Below are 19,045 nucleotides of genomic sequence, written 5' to 3'. Positions count from 1 at the left end.
CTAGATAGGAAAGAGGGTCAACAGGGCAAAGAGTGGGCATTGAAACTAAGGGCAAAGAATTGGTGCTGGATGGGAATTGCATGAATGGGTTTTGCAACCGAACTAATTGGGGACGGAGAACTCAGGAAGGGCAACCGTCAGCCAAGGGGCCTGAACTGGCTCGAGATGTTTGTACATCGTTAGAGCTGCAGATCCTGGATGCCACCCGCCCCCGTGGCTGCAAGTCGCCTTCCCCGACTTCTCACCCATACTCTGCAGGGGGGCCAACATTTAGACTGCACCCTGAGCCAGAAAATAATTAACCACGATAAACACTAAACTGAACTGAGCATGCCATGGATATACAGGTTTTCCGCTGGCTTGAGTTAAGCATTTTGAAGCCAATGAAAAGTAAATGGGAGGGGGAAACCCTCCACTGCTGAACTGTGCCTTGGGATCAAATTTTAATGGATCGGCGTTATTGGCCGGGAAAAGGAATATATAAAAGGCAGGACAAGATGTGAGTTGTGAAGCTCTGCAGTGAACACAGAGTCCAGCAGTGAGAAGAAAGAGGGTGTTTTCCTCCACAGGGAGTGGACGGTCCAGGGAAAAAAGATAGAGGGGCCCCCATCCCTTAAAGGCAGTCCTCAACTTACGACCACAATTGGAACTGGAGCTTCCAAGCTAAGTGAGGCGGTTGTTAAGTGAGTCGTGCCTAATTTTATGACCTTTTTTGCCGCAGCCATTAAGCAAATCACTGTGGTCGTTAAGTGAATCCGACTTCCCCCACTGACTTTGCTTGTCAGAAGCCGGCTGCGAAAATTGCAAATGGCATCATAAGTGTGAGCTGATTGCCAAGCGCCGGAATTTTGATCATGTGACCGCAGGGACGTACGATCGTCGTAAGTGTGAGGACCGGTCGCAAGTCACTTTCTTCAGTGCTGTCGTAACTTTGAACAGTTGTTAAATGAATGGTTGTAAGTCGAGGACTACTTGTATAGGGAGATATAAAATAAGCCCCCTGGCCCAGAGTCCAGTGCTCTTGTGTCTCTCTTGAGTCTGGGTCAATCTAATGGGGTATGGTTTAAAAAAGAAACCCAGGACAACTAGAAACTTTTGGAGGCAAAAAATTGGGAATCTGGTATCCCTTTTTCCAATTAACAAATTTTACTCAAAGGCACAAGCTATAATGTCTACCAACTTTGGGAAGGACTGTTCCTGTGGGTGCCTTCACACAGCTAGCTTAACCTGGCTACTGAGTTAGTCCATTTCCTCAGGCACACAATATTTAGAATTGCATGCTCACCCAAGAAGCTGGGTTGGCACAAAATACTCTAACAAGCCCACCCCCCCCCCCCGGCTTAAATCGAGGTTAAAACTGTCCAAGCTTGTCTTGTCTTGTGAACCATCTGCGACTCGGCTCCTCGTGTTATGTGCATACGACATACAGATGGAGCTCGGCAACTGTCCCATCATCCTGCTCCAGACCCTGTTCCATCAACACCAACTCCTTTTTTGCAAGGGGAACCATTCCCCTCCCTGGGGAGACTCCACTCAGTAAAACCAGCCAGAAAAAAGAAATGCAGCCCAGGGACCTTTGGAGTCCAACCAGGCATGGGAAATCCATTTTCATCCCGTCCTCTGCAAACACCCTATCTTCCCCACATTTCCTTGTCCCCTTCGCTCCCCAGCCCAGTTGTTCACCCTTCCAGTGGAAGAGAAACTGCAGATAATCCAGACCCAGGAGGGCAAATCGCTTCTTTCTCCATTCCTTGTAGTGTTCATTTAACCAGATGCTGCAAAAAAACGAGCAGCTGCGTTTTCTAAACACACTAAACATCCTTTGTTTTTAATCTTGCTTAGTGTTTTGGATGTTCCAGCCATTGCGAGACCCCAGCCTGGTGGGTTAGCCTCTGCACTGCATGGTGTGAAGCCTCAAACTGGAATAACCCAGGAGCCAGGCTGAGCTTGCTGAACAAATGCTGCCTCTGGGCGCCCACTCCCTCTGGCCTTTCCGTGGCTAAACAGCTTTGGAAATCCATCCCTCCCCACGGTCACCCTGGATGTCAGAGCCAGGAGCCACCTCCCCCAGCGGAGCTCAGCCGGATCCGCTCTGCCGCGCTCCTTACCTGCATCAGGGCCCCTGCCAAGACTGGGCATAGCCCTCAGCTTCTCATCAGCGGGGATGTCCAGAACGTGTCCTTGGCACCAGTTGTGCTGGCAGAGCCCGGTGCAGCCGCCGGATGGCAAACGTTGCTAGCTGTCATCAGCACCAGGCGGGGAGAAAGCAAGCAGTTCCTTCTCCACCCGTGACCAGGTGGGGAGACCAGGGTGCTGGGATGATCATCTGCATGGCAGAGGTGAGCAGTTCTCCACCTGCTGCAGGAAACGCTGGAGCCCAGCAGTGGGATGCAGGCTGCCAGCCCAGCAAGGGAGCCCAGGCGGCTCTCTCTGAGTCACCGTCAGAAACCAGCCTCTGAGCATTGGCTTCCCTGCCTGCTTGCTGCGCTTCGGTGGGGAGCCGCCTTCCTCCCCCTGCCTGAGTCATGGAGACGAGCTCCCCACCTCTGGCAGTCGCCAAGGAATCTGTGTTTAGCAGGCAGCAAGGCAGAAACCCCTTTCTCCTGGGGATCTGTGGGTCCTGCTCAAATCCGGCTAGCTGGTTGCCCCCTGGGCACACAATGCCCTGCTTTTGACTGGTCCAGTACAAAAAGCCTCCCCCATGGCTGAGAGCTGTGGCGGAGGCTCCTTGCACATGAGTGCCAACGCCCAAGCCTTGCTTTGGAGGGAGCTGGCCCCTTCCCATAGACACAGCATGAAGATCCCAGCCTGGGAAGACATTAAAGTAACTTGTCTGTTTTAATGCTCCAAATGCCCTGCGGCTCCTTTACGCCACAGGCTCCAACACAGCGTCCTTTCCTGCCTCTTTTGGTGTCAGAAAGCATCCCACCCGAAACGGCTTGTTGTCAATGCTCTGAATAGCTTAGCCTCCTTACCCTGACGGGGGTTCCAACGTTTGGCACATGTACCAAATTGCCCTGGAGTTTTTTCTTCTGTTCTGCTGCATTGCAAAACCGTGAGTTGTCTTCTCAGAATACCGGATAGACCAGAATGGTATTGATACAGGAACAAAACCTGCCCTTTTCTCTGCACATGGGACCTGCATGTTCGCCTGCCTCTCACTGTGTGTGGGATCAATGTCCCTAATTAGTCTCATGCCTTGCCCCGCCTACCAAGTGCTCCTCCCCTCTCCTGCACATGGTACTCGAGAAGGTGGGGCATAAAGCCAAGGTGGCATCCGCAGCTGCACGATTGAAGCCCTGCCCCTTTCAAAAGGCGCAGGGTTTTGACCATGCAGTCGCAACCACTATCTGGATTTCTTTTTACCCCCAACTCTGCAGACACTTCTGCAGAAGGCTAGTTTAGGGAAGCCCATGTTCTACTGGGGAGGACAACCATCTCAGATTTCCATCCAAATCCCTGTTCACAACTCAAAGGCCCTCCCTCCGTTTTAAAAAAAAGTCCTGGAGGCTAGAAACTTATTCTGCTTTAATACTCCTTCTCATCTGCTTCAGAAAAGTCTCACAAAATCTGGACTAGAGGAATGGGCCGACAGAGAAAGGAGTTCCCTTAAATTTCCCCAAACAAGGGTTTGTTCTCCGGGTCATGGAATTGCGTCCTAGATTTCCGCCTCATCGCTGATCTCTCCCAGACCCCAGAAAAGGGGACACTCCCTCATCCCAATGTTCTGGCTGCAAGGAAGGGTGACCCAAGGATGGGACACCTCCTGAAATATTTCTTTTGGCGGAGGATATTGCAACCAACCCCTGGAATACCAGCAGGTGGCAACATCTGAGCAACATCTGGGCTTGGAAACGATAGCCAGGCCTGGTTGATACTTGGATGGGGCTTTGGGCTACACCAGGGAGTTCAAGCTGGCCAAGCATATCTGTACCGATGTTCAGAAAATGGTGTGGTTGTGTCATAGGAGTCATTTTACTGCTCTAGGAGGTGTTGTCTTGTAATAAACACACCCTTTTGTATGTAGGTATATTACAGTGCCTTCTATCTCATCTATCTCCTTCACAAAGCTATTTCAAGCGCACATCACACTTTGCCTGAGTTCACACCATGCCCAGCGAGTTGCAACAGTTTGTGGTTCAGCATCCTGGGGGAAGATAGCCTAACTGGGAAGGTGGCTTCCTTTGGTCCAGCGTGTGGTGTGAACACAGCCATTATGTATTCTTAACCTGGGTTTAGGGGGAAGCATCTGATGTGAACCAGCCTGTAAAGGTGGGTGTGGTTCACCTCTCATCTGCAGGAGAAGATGAGCCCAGCCCCGGCTCTTGGAAAATGTTGGAATTGGGAGTTTGTTACCCAAACTCAAGGAGCTGAGAAACCATCTGGAGAAGATCCAGAGACAGAGACAGAAACATCAGCATCCTGGCAGAGTTTCTGGGCGATTGTGAACTGACCCGTGTCTCATCTGGAAGGGAAAGATTGGGCAGGGTCAGCCAATCCAGACAGCAAGAAAACAGTGGGGTTGGGAGACCAGCTCTTGGTTGCTAGGAGAGCGGGGGGGAATGATGCACTGTTCCTGGGAGGCTGATCCCACTGGGTGGGGGCGGGGGGGGGAGAAAGAGGCTGGCTCCCTGTTGCCAGGATACTCCTGTTGTCGGGAGAAAGGAAGGGTGGGGCTTGTTGCTACGGTGCCGTAGTGAAGCTTTGGGATGACAGTCCTAGCAACAGAGGATGAGCCCCTGACCACTCCCTGGTACCCTTGCCAATTCCTCTACAGTCCATGTGATTGGTCCAGGGCGCATCACCAAGCAACCATTGCCATTAGATTCCAGACACGGCAACAATGGCAACGGATCAGTCATCTTCTGAACGCCGGATTCCTAACCTCCCCGGTGCCTTTGCCAAGGCGCCCTACAACCGGGCAGGATAAAAAGAGCAGGGCCCAGCCACGGGGAGGCATCCCTTAAAGGAGCAAGTCTTTTAGTTCAGCTTCTCCAAGCTGGTGCCTGCCCACTCTGAAGCCGCTGCAAATCTTAGAATTCCCTGCCCGCATGGCCGATCTCTTCAGAGCCTAATGGAGTGGTGGGATTCTGGTACAGGTCTGGTTGGACCAAGCAGAGAGTGAAAGAGGCAGGTTGGAGAACAACTAAGAGATGGTATAAAGTGGGGGGCAGGGGGAGAGGTTGAGGGGGGCTTGGAGAGGAGCGGGGGGATTGAAGCTCCCATCAGATCAGCAGGGGATCCTCAGCAATGGCTGGGATGATGGGTGGTGGATGGGTCGCCTATGGTGGGCATTGGGTTAAGGATGCTCAGAGCCAAAGAGAAATTGATGGTCTTGAACACCAGAGGTGATAAGAATTGCAATCATGCAACAAGTTTAATTCATTTATTGGATTAACACGTATTCTGGGTCCGCACAGTACCATAAACCAGTGTTTCTCAACCTTGGCCACTTGAAAATGGATGGACCTCAACTCCCAGAAGTGGCCAAGGTTGAGAAACACTGCCATAAGGTAACCATCTGGTGTGTTCACACAATAAGGACCACATGCACACGGACACACGCACACTATCTAACCATGGTTAAAACTGACCAAGCCTTTCATGTACTGAGTAAATGCAGCTCTTAGGTCTTTAACTACCCTGGTGAAGCAGGTGCGTGAGGAGGCTAACTTATTTTGAAATGGTCTGTTAGGAATGAATCCTCCAGGGTGGGAAGCCAAAGATCTTGAGAGCTCGGCTTGGAGGCCATGCCTTGGACCATTAACTTCTCCCTCACATGAGAAAGTGATCCAAAACAGAATGGCTTTGGCTGAAGATGTGGTCTCTATTTTTGGGAGTCTTCCCCTTGCGCTTTGAAGGGGGGAAGATTTGCCTAGTGGTGATGCCCTGGATCTTGCCCATTCAAGCTGGGTACAGCAGTGGGACAAGGCATGGCAATGCAGGGGCCTTGGGTATGCTTGGGGCAAATTCCCACTCAGGCTTGGCTACCCCTAGCCAAAAGACAGGGTGCTTCCTTCCCCCCAGAGCCCCCTAGCTGCTCCCCTGTTGGGTCCACAATAGCTCTGTTGCCACCAGTCACTTGGGTGATGCCAGTGCCCTGTTGCCTTGGAGACCACTTCCTCTCAGGGATGCTGATGTCATCACTGGGATGCTGCTGGCGAGGGCATTTTCGAAGGATGCTTTCAGAATGGGGGACTGAAACAGGCTGGCTGAGGGATTTCTCCCCCTAATTTTAAAGATTTATGGGGCAAATAAAAATACGAGTTCATTAGGCATGATGGGTTCTTAATTATGATCCACTCCTTTGTGAATGTGTTTATGGATCTCTTTGATCTCTGAGGCTCAGCCCAGACAGCCAATCTAATAAAGCTAAATGCTACTACGATTCTGTCTGTTTCTACATACAGCTATAAGCAGTTTAGACCTATAAAGGGTTTCATTTGACCAGCCAAAAGAAGAGCAACAAAGGGCCAAGAATCCAGAAGGGATTTCTTATGAACTGCCTCATTTCTGAACCATCTTTTGTTTTATTCTGTTTTCACCCGTTCAGTTCATTGTTTGGGGAAAACAGCCTTGGGCAATTGACACGTTGATGCTCCCTAAGCTAAGATTCCCCAGTTTAATTCCTGAAGAGCCACAGAAATAGGTGCCATTCTAAAAATAAAATCCAAATAGAGAATCAGAAAGGAGAGAACGAAGGGAAAAGTATGAGAAGAGGGCAGCGTTCCCTCCCCCCCCACCCTTCCATCATTCGGTAAGAAAAACCCAAGGATGCAGAAAATAGAAGCGGATGTGAGGGGGATGAAGGTCCTCTGCATTTTCCTTTTATGATCCTGAATCATTTTGTATGCCTAAGGAGATTGATTAGCTACAGACGCATGGTATTATCCCTGGTGCATCTTCAGGCAGGAAAAGACATCTGCAAGAAGATGCTCTCTCTGGTTATTCCTGGGTGGAGAGGCCAAGGTCTGCATTTCCCATCCTGGTTATCTGTGACCAATTTCTACTTCCATCCGCAAACTTGGGTAAGCTGGGTTCTCAAAGCCTAGCCTACCTCACAGGCTTGTGCGCTCCTCTGCAGCTTTGAAGGACCAAGGCACAGGGCAGACTGAAGGGCTTGATCTGAACCTTAATCCTTCATGCTGGAAAATCGCATGCATGGGATGAACTGGGGGCAGCAGGTCTTGGAGGTGAAATTGGTGGTTTGTGAAAACTGGAGCAGAAAGAGGAGAAGCCCAAAAGCAGATGAAGAAGGAAAGATTATTTATCGCAAACCAGGTCTGCATGTCCCGGGTTAAATGGGGATGCAACCTTGGGACCTGGTTTGCAATAAAGGGTATGTACCCCAAGTTTTCTTCTCCTGCTGCTTGCAGGAGAAATCACTGTTTGGGGAGGTGGGGCACAGCTCCCCCCCCCCAATACTTTGCCATAGAACTCAATATAGATAAACTGTGGCTATTATTCTCCCCAAAGCAATAGCTGTTTGATACATAAAACTGCTCTGTTTTTACTGCAACGTCCCATAAGACGCAACACTCCGACCCAGTTTCAAAAAGGGCAAATTCTGTGTTCACACAACTTGCAGCCCTCAGAGACCCTCTCAGAATTTAACGTCATGGTCTGGTTCACACAGCAGGTCAAGTCAACAGCTGGGGTCCCGCCATATGACGGACCCCCAATGGCCCATCCCCCTTTTCTCCTAGTCTGCTGTGCAAATCCAGCCTTCAATTCGCTCTCCGTTCATTAGTGCATTAATCTAGGAAACTAGCATACAGCCTTTGTTATTTTAAACTGGGCCAGTTGGTGAACAAGCAAGCCAGGCATGGATTTGGAGTCTGGATTTACAGAAACTTTAGAGCGACTGCTCCTTGTCGCATCCAGAAATCTACACCTTTTCTTCAGGTGTTCTTTCCCAAAGGGTTCGGCTTGTGTTTTTGCATCCAAAACTGGCTGGGGGTTATTGGAGTTGGAATCCAGGGGGGGAGAGGACTGGCGTTGGTCTAGCAGTGTTTCCCAACCTTGGCCGCTTGAAGAGGGGTGGACTTCAACTCCCAGAATTCCCCAGCCAGCATGCTGACTGGAGAATTCTGGGAGTTGAAGTCCACCCCTCTTCAAGCGGGGAATTCTGGGAGTTGAAGTCCACCCCTCTTCAAGCGGCCAAGGTTGAGAAACACTGAATTAGAGGTAAAAGACAGCGGGCTGGGGATAAAAATCCAGGAATGCTGAACATCCAGCCCTCGTCAGGAAAGGCCGCATCCCTGAAACCGTCAGCGACAAAACGCACACAGACTCGGGTTCCAGACCAAGAACACACTTTATTCCAGGGTTACAACCACCATTTCACCATTTCCCAAGCTAGTCACAGAATCACACGGATGGATCAAGTGCCGTTAACTTTCCCTTTTTTTTTCTACAAGCCTATTTTCTCTCAAGACGACGGTCACGACTAACACAACATTTACCAATAAGGAAACCCAGAATGGTATTATTATTATTATTATATTATTTCATTCATTTCTGATTACTGCTCTTGGCACCAGTGGAAAATCTGTTGCGCACTGAAGAGGTTTGAAGGAGGGGTGGGACCGCGGCCCCCAGCCCCGTGCTGGCCGGTCTGTGGAGTTGGTACCTGAGAAAGAGTTATTCCCCCCCACCCCAATTATTATAGTATTTTTTCATCTTCAACACATCGCACACCCACCCACCCACGCACACACCTCTGGAAGCTGGGTACGGGTGGGAAGGATGCAGAGGAGAGGGTATTCACAGCGGGGGGCAGCCGAAATGGGAAGGGTGTACCAAGTCACTCTAAAGCACTAGCATCGCACACATTTTCCCCATGTAAATCCACCACAGAGCACCACGGGTTCTTCTTTGTATTTTCTCCCCTTACAGACACAGCCCACCCCCAACCCACCCCACCCACCCCAAATTAACTGCTCCAAGGAGAGAAAGGCAGGGCAAAGAGGAAGCGTTGGCAAAGGTTGTGCTTAGAAGTCAGAAGGAAGGAGACGCGGCTGACCGCCTCGTCTCCGCGGTTGTGATCAGACCGAGGCAAGCCCGGTCCTGGGTCCTGAGGAAGATTTTTGCCTGATCGTTTGAAAACTCAGAATAGCACTTGAGGCTTGACTGGTCCCCGCAGGCGCGGGGAGAAGGGTGGCCCCTTCGGGCAAGGCGAGAAACACACCAGTCCCGGATCAGGACTGAGCAGGAAAGAAAGAAATGAAGGAGAAGGGGCACCCCAGCGCTGGCTCGGCGCTTGGGGCATGTCGGGGGGTGGGTGGGCCCGGGTGGCATTGCCGGTGCCCACTTGGGACCCTGACCCATCCTTGCTGCTTTCTGCCAGGGTTCCTAAAACCTGAAGCCTTCCCTGCCTTCCGTTTTATGGCCTGAGATTGGAGAAATGTTATTGTAGGCAAGGGTACCATTAAGCACATGCAGAGGGCTTTCTCCAGGGAGCAGGAGGTCGGAGCTTCTGGAAGCGGACCCAAGGCAGGCTGCACACCACTGCCTCCCCTTTAGGGCGACCCCCACACAACCCCATGCCATTTCTTAGCAATGCCTCTGTCCTCCACGCTGCAACGTTTTCTGGGGTGATGCTGTACAAACACAAGGAGATGCTTTCGACCCACTCAAAACATTTGCCTTGACTTCTCTGCCCGGGATCTCCTAAAGCAGTGTTTCTCGACCGTGGCCACTTTAAGACGTGTGGACTTCAACTCCCAGAATTCCCCAGCCAGCAAGGGTTAGGGTGGGGAATTCTGGGAGTTGAAGTCCACACGTCTTAAAGTGGCCACGGTCGAGAAACACTGCCCTAATGAGATCTCTCCCATCATCATGCCACCCCTATTTTTTTTTTTTTTAAAGGTGAGGGTGCTGCTGATTCCACCGGGGAACTCTTGAGAGAAAAATGCAGGCCCTTCTATATAGCTGGGACGCCCTCCAGCATTGAGGCTCCCTGGGTGGCACCAGCCCCCACCCCTGTAAGGCCCCACCCAAAAGGGGCCGCTCAACCCCGTTATCTCCAGCCCAGCATAGCCATTTGCAGGACAAGAGAATGGGAGAACACCCCTTGCTTCTGATCCAAAACTTGCAGGCCTGTTTTACAAGGAGGTGCCCGCCCTTCCCCAGCATCCTTCGGCCATGCCAAAGCAGGATGGCATGAAATCCAAGTGCTCCCTGCCAGCTTTGAGGACCTACCAACATCTCTCTTGCCTCAGTCCTTTGCTTGCACTCACACCATACCCAGCCAGATTTCCAACCCGACGGGATACCGTCTCCTGCAAACATCTACACACCTGAGTTTGTCCAGCTGTTGCTTGCTCGAGAGTAGAACTCCCAGAATTCCAGCACAGCTGGCTAAAGGAATTCTGGGAAATGCAGTCAGACTTTGCCCTTAGGGAAGCAATTTTAGGAAGGCTGGATTGAAGAGTCAGACATGAGTGGAGGAAGCTAAACTGGGTGATCCTGGGTCAGACCCTCTTTCTTACCTAGCCTACCACACAGGGCGGTTGGTAGGCAAAATACTGTCAGAATAATAAGAATGGCAACGCACCTGAGCTTTTTTACAGAGAGACCTCAGCTGTTGGGCCATAAGGAAGCTGTCTACAGCAGTGTTTCTCAACCTTGGCAACTTTAAGAGGTATGGACTTCAATTCCCAGAATTCCCCAGCCAGACTTGCTGGCTGGGGAATTCTGGGAGTCGAAGTCCACCCATCTTAAAGTTGCCAAGGTTGAGAAACACTGGTCTACAGGCTGAATCTCCAGCTTTCTTCTAACTGGGGCAACTTTTCAGAGAAGACCCTCCTGTGCCAACCAAAGCTCATATTCTACAATTGCAGCAAATTATTCCATTAGATTTTAGACAATTCCTGATAGTCTTGCCTTGGCTGTTAGCGTGATCTGTAAGAATTTACCACTAATAAAATCCCTGCCATCAGGAATTCTAAGATTAACCTGCTTTTAAAAATAGAGCTAAGAAGGGGGAGGAAACAATTTAGTAAACCAGCATGCAAATAAAACCACCTTGTTTGGGCATTCATGCTTATAATCATTTGCCCAGTTTATTCTGCACAATTCAAACACGGGCACAAGATCTGTACGGAGCATTTTAAATCCCTCTGCCTGATGGCTCTTGGGCTTTTGAATGTCCTTAAGCCCTTTCCAGGGTCAAGATAAGGAGCTGTAAAGGTCAGAATGCAGTCTGGGGGGGGGGGGAAACCCTGGCAAAACGCTTCATCCGCAAGCCGCCATACCTTCATCTAAATTTTAAGATGTGTGGACTTCAGCTCCCAGAATTCAAATCCCAGCATGCTGGCTGCGAGATTCTGGGAGTTGAAGCCCACACATCTTAAAATTGCTGAGGTTGAGAAACACTGATCTAAACAACCTGAGATTTTATGCAAAACAAGAAGCCACGTTTGCAACAGGCCTAGTCCCAAGATCAGGTGGGAGTGTGGGAGACCTAGAAAAGCAGCAGGGTTTCTAAGATTAGGATATATAATTAGCAAAATCACCATGGCCAAAATAAACTTGGAATGGAGAAAACTCTTGGGAAGGGATCAAAAAAGAAGAAACTGGAGCTCTGTTTAATTTCAGCCTGGATCTGTTTTTAGTGACAGACTTCTGACCTGCAGTGGAAGCAATAATGTAAATACTAAATATACTGTTGTCAAACCGAGCACTACAGAGTGCCTTTCTCTATTTTTCTCCTCACCCCCACCTGCTCTAAGATGGACTCCCACATAGGTCAAAGGGCTGCTGTTGCACTTTTAAATTGTGCAAAAATGATCTGCCAGGGTCCCACTCAAAATCAACGTGTAACTGGGCTGTGTTTGCACAACAGGCTTAACCAAGTCAGGAAAAAAAAGTGCCTGCATTTGCACAAATTTGAGCTCTAGAACATAAGTGTTGGGAGCGACCTTAGAGATCATCTAGTCCAACCCCTTGCCCAGCTTGGGTGGTTTGTTTTTATTGTCGTTTTAATGTTTTGCAAAGCCAACCTATCTGTTCACTGAGAGTTGACCGTATTGTGCAAACACAGAAAACCGCCTGGACTCGGTAAGTAATTTGAGTGCACTCTGTGCACGCTCCAAGATTAAGCTGCGAAGATTCTAAATTGGGAGGGCCCAAATTTCCTGACAGGTTGCCAATTTTGTATGCTGGCTTTGCTCCCATTCCTTTAACAAAAACTTAAAAATGTGGGCCAGAAAAAAAGCAATAATTCTGTGTACCCCATTCAAATTCAGGATTTATAGGTAGTTCTTGTTTAGCGACCACAATTAGGACTGGCAACTTGGTCATTAAGTGAAGCGGTCGCTAAGTGAAACATCACACTTTTGCAATCTGACTTCAGCTTTCCTTTGCTTTACAGACCTGCGAAGGTCATCAATGCAAGATTGGTTGCAAAGTGACTTTTTCCTCACCATTGTAACTATGAATGGTTGCTAAATGAGGCAGTCGCTAAATGAGGACTACCTGTATGATGTGTGAGAAGTGATGGGAAATCATTTTTCTCCCCTCTACCTCCCCTGTTTTATACTCCTTTTGATGTTTTCTTGTCCAATGCAGCCTTTTCCACACTGGCACTGCTCTAACACATGGGACTACAAAGGCCATGCTCAGCACCCAACTCATCTCAAGTGCCCCCAATTGGGGAATGCTCCCCAGAGATGGAGCTGTAATAGATATGGGCTGGTCCTATCCTGATTCTGAGCCCCATTAATCGTGGAAGACAAGAGAGATGACCTTCAGGAAAAATGATTAAAATGACGAATGGGAACAGTATCAAAGCAATTTCTAATCACTGGAAAGAAGCCTGAGCACCGACAGAACATCCAGGGAGTCCTGCCCCCTACCAGCTGGCATCAATGGGTGATATGGGTGCCACCTGGACTTCCTACAGCTGTCGTGGACGGGGTGCTATGAAAAAATGACCAATCCCAAGCAGTGATTCTATGGCCCGCACATAATGCAAAGATGGAAGTTTTTTTCCTTAAAAAAACAAAAACAAAATCATAAGTTTCTAAAACTTCTTGCTCTAGGAATTCTTTAAAAATAGCCTGCCACTTCCCCTCCGTGGCCCTCTCCTCTCCCTAAAAATGCAATGCCAGAAACATTGGTGACCTTGATGAAGCTCTGTCTTCGGTGGCTGCGTTTCCCAACATTTTGCAGCTTAATTTAAAAGGAATACACGCTCAGGGAGTCCTTTAAACTCCAGCAGCCACCCCTCTCAGGGATCGCTGGTAACTTCCTGGGTTCAACTGAGAAAATGGAATGTAAAATATAAGGCAGTTTTCCTGACCTGGGGCCTTCCAGAGGGGTGGGGACTATAATTCCCAGAATTCCTCAGTCAGCCATGGGGAATTCTGGGAACTGCAGGCCAAAAACATCTGCAGGGTGGCAGACTGGGGATGGCTAAGGTAAGGCATCTTCGTGGAAGCAAATCGCTAAGCAGAGGTATGCTGAAGCACGCTGATTAACGAGCCAACCGCAACTGTCCCAGCTCCTCCTTTGCCAGATCCATACCATCGCTGACCCCAACCCCTTCCCAGCTAGAAAGCACCATCCCCAAGCACTGCATCTACCTGGATCACCGGTCTCCAACTTGGAGCCCACCAGCTGTTCTTGCCTTCCTCTGCCTCCAGCTCTGCTTGATGGGGCCAGCAAAGAGGGATGAGCAACATCACCCTGGAGAGCCACGCTAGATGCTTGGAAACTGAGCTCCCTTTCCTAAGCCTTGGCAGGGGAAAACCGGGACCCTGATGGGATGCTCTTAGCATGGAGCTTGGATGACCTGTTAACTGGGTGCCACGCCTCATCCATACTGTGGAAATGTACCTTATACAGAAGAATGTTGCTCCAATCCAGTGTTTCTCAACCTCCGCAACTTTAAGCTGGGTGGACTTCAACTCCCAGAATTCCCCAGCCAGCTGGGGAATTCTGGGAGTTGAAGTCCACCCAGCTTAAAGTTGCGGAGGTTGAGAAACACTGCTCTAATCCATTTTTCCCAATCCTATTCCTATGCTTAGAGAGCAAGGGGGGAGCTTCCTCCTGCTACCCCCCCCCCCGCCCATATCTAACACTGACCTCTGATGGCTTTTTCCAAAGCATTTGCTCAGATGCACAAAGCCAAGCCATTCCTTGATTCCCACCACAAATGTCTGGCATCCTCCTGTTTCCATCCTGGGTTGCTAATGAAAAGGCAGCGTGGCTGGGAAATAAGACAGGTCATCTCTCCTTCTGAAAATAAAGGCCTTCCTTCCAGATTCTGTGTGAAGCCCACAGCACCACGCGGGCGTCCATCGCAAGGAAACACCGCCGGCCGTTTGAGTGTCTCTGCTCCCTTTCCCAGCCCAGTGAATTATTTGTTGAGAAAAATAAAGAGGGGTGGAAGGGAGAATTAGCCAGAAATGGATGAACAGCCCCGGGGGGGAAAAATCACAGCCGTGGATTCAGATGACCCTTAAAGTTCCTTGGAGAGGAATCACAACCCAGGATGAAACATGGTTAGATTCCAGGGATGAGGAGCAAGTGGGGCCCATGCAAACAGCTTTTGGGCAGGTCTGTCCTCCGGGCCCCAACCGAGCTCAGACCTTTCCTCGTGTCAACCTGGGGTGAATCTTGGCACCACCTCCAAGAACAGCTGATTGGGTGAAACTGCCTGCAGCATCAATGTGCCCGCGGAGAACATGGAGGGGGGCAAACGTCACCCAACCAGATTCCCTGCCCGTTTCCATTTTCTTTGCAGCGTGCTGGCACCCTTGGCCTACAATCGCAAAACTCGGCATTTAAAAAAAAAACTCCAAAGAGGATTAAGATTCATACATGAAAATGAATCCTTTTCAGTGCCAATGGGGCCCTCCTGAGCTGCCTGAGAGTGCAGTTTGGGAAGGGCAAGAGGAAGCCCGCAGAAAAGCTACAAGTCACAGGTTTCTTGCAGGACGACAGCTCTTCCCGTTTCCATGACCTTAAACTTGCAGCACAGGCGTGCCCGTATCTGGGAGAGGGGAACAAAGGCTGTGGGAGGCTGCCCCGCATTTTGGTTCAAGGGCGATCTGGGCTCTGTTCTGGGCGCGGGGGACTAGGGCTGAGCGGCTGTGGCTTCCCCAGGCAGTGCAGTCCTGCTACATGCCAGGGCAGGCTCGAGCGGAAAGTCGCAAGCATCACAATGGTCTCCAACGGCAGCTGGTTCGATGTCAGCGGCTTTCTTCCCAGCCGCTCCAGAGAGACAGCTGCTCGTTCAAGAATCAGGTCGCTGTGTGTCATCCAAAGATGCTCTAAGGGAAGTCCCGAGAGATGCCAGTTCCTGGGAAAAGAAACCGGCTCTCCTCCATCGTGGGCAAGCCCAGGGTGGACTCGCCCCCCTCCCTTTCCCTTGGCCAATTTCCACAAAGAGGGATGGTGAATGGGAGTGGGGAGGGCTTCCACCTTTCCCTGCCTGGGGTGGCCACTTCAGGGCACATCTGCTCTGGCCATGCTCCCACAGGTGCCCAGCAGAGCCTCTGCGTCGCTCCCTCCCCGTCACAACCCTGCCAGGCCTAGAGAGGCACGCCCACTGGTGCAACGTGGAGCCAAAGGAACCGGGGGCAGAGCCCAAACAGAGCAGCCGAACCCAACCCAGGCACCCTCTTCCTGGGACTCTCAGCCCTGCCACCCCAGCAGAATACTGCTGCAAAATCTTTTCTGGAGGAAGTGTGGGTGGGTGGGGGGGCTGGATTGACCTTCAGTGAAAGTCACAGCCCACCAAGAAGGACAGAGGTAGCATTCAGCCATTCCCAGATGGGCCTTCAAGGGGGACCCCCGTTCTGGAGACCCAAAGAGGGCTCCGGTCGCAGCAGGCAACGTCCAGGGCTAGCCGGCTGGGGCAAGGGAGGTGTGTGAGACGTGGCATCGGAGGGAGTGGCAGAGAGCATGCCAACGATACTGTGATCAATCATCTGACTTAATGGAACATGCAAGGGAGGAGGCAGTGCCCTGCTCTGCCTGCAGCATACCTCTGGCAAAAAAAGAAGGTGGGGGAGCTTTTTGGGGGAGACAAAATCGCCACACACAAGCGTGCTTGCATTGTGGGTCCACGTGTTTACCACGTGCCCGCCACTTTGCTTTCTCCCCAAGCGAAGGCTTCCCACCCCAGTACAGGGATGGGTTTCATGCGCTTGCGACACGAAAGTCTCGTCAAGTGAGGAAGCCGGAGCACGCCCGATCCCAGGCACCGGAGCCCGACAAGCCACCCCGTCTTCCCCAACGCTGAGAAACGCGATGCCCTCGGATGGAACCTCTTCCCTGGCAGCCATTGCAAGAGGGAACAACAAGGAGGATGGGAGCGTCCACGGCCACGTCTCCTGCCACCACCGGCATCGAAACGGCCCCGGAATCGATGCCGAGCGAAGCCCTGGAACCCCTCCAGGCGGGGGCAGGACAGGAAGGTGTGACAAGGGGGATGCCGAGCGAGGGAGCGTGGGCACCCGAGGACGGCGGCGTGCAAACAGAGAGGGAAAGGGAGCGTGTCAGCCATGGACGGCATCAGAGCCGGGAAGCAGCTGCGGGGTGGGGGGGGAGTGCCAGGAATGAACGGCTGGAGAGGATCACAATGCAAAACCTGATTAGACAGTCAAATGTCATGGGTAAATAAACACGGTGCCAAGCCAGGACTTCTCGGTGGCTTGTGCGGTGGGGAGGGGGGTGAGAGGTGATGGGGAGCCTCCCAGAGCAAGCCACCAGAGGCTGGCCAAGTGGGTGTGTGCCAGGGGGATGGGCTGACGGAGGGCTCGCCTTTGAATGAAGCCAAGGCAAGACATGGAGATACCTGATTCTGCATGTAAACAGCTGGGTTTCTTCTTCTTCTCCTCTCTCTCTCTCTCTCTCTTTTTCTGGAACCACCTGATTGTTGAGAAGTGAGAGTTACCTGGTAGGACTCAGTAGGTAAAGACCAAGTCCGAAATACTGGACATCAGCCAGTCCCCGGCTATCATCTCAGTCACTTCCGGGGTACAGTAATCGGGGAACTCAAAGTGAGACGAGGCGCCCAAAGGAAAGAGGTCGAGGTCTTTATCGAAGAGGGACCAGTCCGGGCTCCCGCAGGGCGTGTTTGGCTGGATCCGACTGGGCGAGACGTTCCAAACATCCTCTTCCAGCTCTTCGTCCGAGGAGGCAAAGGAAGAAGGAGGGGACCTCGTGGAAGCTGGGGAAGAGGCCTCAGAGGACCACGGTTTGGCCAGTGTGGCGGCTTCGGGGTCTTTGGCCTGGCCGGGGCTGGCCCCCCACGCGCCTTTCTCGCCGGCCGCAGGAAGCGCATGCCAGAACTCCTTGCTGGGTGTTTTGGGGCACTCGTCAAAAGACACCTCCAGGATGCGGGCCTCGAGGGGGTCATCGGCGTCCGGCTTCGGGGAGCAGCGTCCCGCCTGGCCCCCGGCGTCTGGCTTCGGCGCCTGCCTTCTAGGGGAGGCCGCCCGCCCAAGAACGGAGGGCTTGATCTTCACGGGGACCCTCGGGCGGGACTTGGCACTGCCCATCTTCCCTTTCTTCCTGGGCCGGTACTTGTAGTCGGGATAGTCGGCCATGTGTTTCAGGCGCAGCCGCTCAGCCTCCTTGACAAAAGGAATCTTCTCCGAGTCCTGCAGGAGCTGCCAGCGCCGTCCGAGGCGCTTGGAGATCTCGGCGTTGTGCATGTCGGGCCACTGGTCCATGATCTTGCGCCGCTCGTTCTGGGACCAGACCATGAAGGCGTTCATGGGGCGCTTGATGTGCCCGCTGGGGGTCTTGCACCAGCCGGGCTCCCCTGTGGCATCTTTCAAGAGCAAGCTTTCTTTGGAACACGCCTCCCTCTTGGCTTCCACGCCCCGGTTCCTCATGCTCCGTTGCTGGACCATGCTGCTGTGCCAGCCACCCTGGTGCGCCGACACTCCGAACCCTCCAGATGCTCAGCCCAAGCCGGGGTTATTTTTTCATCGTCTGGTGGGTGGAAGCGCCGTGGTCGGTCCGGCGGGTGGGCAGGCGAGCCTCTCTGGCAGCCGGCGAGATCGTCTCCCGTCCACGCCCCCCTCTTAACTCAGTCTCTGAAGCAGCTGGCTGGCAAACTGACAGGAGGTATTGGCGGCACCTGAGCTGGGCCTCCGGGAGATGCCGGGCGGGGGCTGAGAGCTGGGAAGGAATCGGAAATCTTTGGCAAAAACAGCTGGAGAGGAGCAGGCAGGGTCGGGAGGGGAGGCCGTCAGCTCCCGGCGGGGGGCCCCAGGGGGCACAGCATCCCCCAGGAACAACGGACGGAGGAGTCACGCCTTCTCCCAGCCCTCGGCGTGGAGCGGGCAAAGACCTGGGTGGTGGAAAGAGGCAGAGGCGCCGGCGAGAGAGCCCAGCCTTTTGGTGCCCCCCAGGCCCCTCGGATCAGCTCCGGCTTGCTTTGCAAACACAGCCTGCTCACGCCCACCCTTCGCTCTCCTCCTCGCTGCCTTCTCTTATAGCCCATCCTTGCTGACAGCCCCCTCCTCCTCCTCCTCCTCCCCGCCCCCCCTCCCCGACAGGCTCGGCCCCTCCCCTCCAGTACAGTCTAGGGCTGCTGCACACATTGCTGCGAAGAGTAAACACCAAGGTGCTTCTTCTGTCAATGGGATGCTCCTCCCCCCCAGCACGTCATTGGTTGCGGGGCAGGAATGGGGCATTTGCATCCCCCAATCAGGTCACGCCGTAAAAAAGGACGGCTGGAGGGAATGTCAAAAACTTTCTCCCCAGCCAAGCACGCCCCCCTCCCCCTCACAGCCCACCCGGCTACAGGCTGGCCCCCCCGGGCTCCCCCCAGCACCAACCCGGGTAGATGGATTGGGTGGGGGTGGGGAGGGTCCACAAGCAAGCCCCAGCAAGCCCAGATTTGTGCCCCTGGAGAGACCCATCACCAAGTCCTCGTGCCAAAGGAACTGTGCCAGGGTAGAAGGAAAGAGCCCCAGAATTCCAGGAGCCGGCAAGAAGCGGACATGGCACCTGGAAAGGATGGGAAAAATGCTTCCAGTTCCTAAAGAAGTGGGGGAAAGTAGGTTTCCGCAGCGGC

The 19,045-nt window shown here is 52.4% G+C and overlaps 1 protein-coding gene across 1 annotated transcript; it reads right to left on the bottom strand.

Annotated features, from left to right (window-relative positions):
* Positions 1 to 16,668: 16,668 nt before the first annotated feature.
* On the bottom strand, positions 16,669 to 18,023 carry SOX12 (SRY-box transcription factor 12). The gene has a single exon (XM_063300024.1). The coding sequence runs from the start codon at positions 17,871 to 17,873 to the stop codon at positions 16,920 to 16,922; it is 954 nt and encodes a 317-aa protein (XP_063156094.1). The 5' UTR covers positions 17,874 to 18,023; the 3' UTR covers positions 16,669 to 16,919.
* Positions 18,024 to 19,045: the final 1,022 nt, after the last annotated feature.

The sequence above is a fragment of the Candoia aspera genome, chromosome 3, assembly GCF_035149785.1.
Source record: "Candoia aspera isolate rCanAsp1 chromosome 3, rCanAsp1.hap2, whole genome shotgun sequence".
In the NCBI taxonomy this organism is placed as follows: Eukaryota; Metazoa; Chordata; class Lepidosauria; order Squamata; family Boidae; genus Candoia; species Candoia aspera.
Note: the sequence above shows the minus strand (reverse complement) of the source record. Positions and strands in the feature narration are given on the sequence as shown.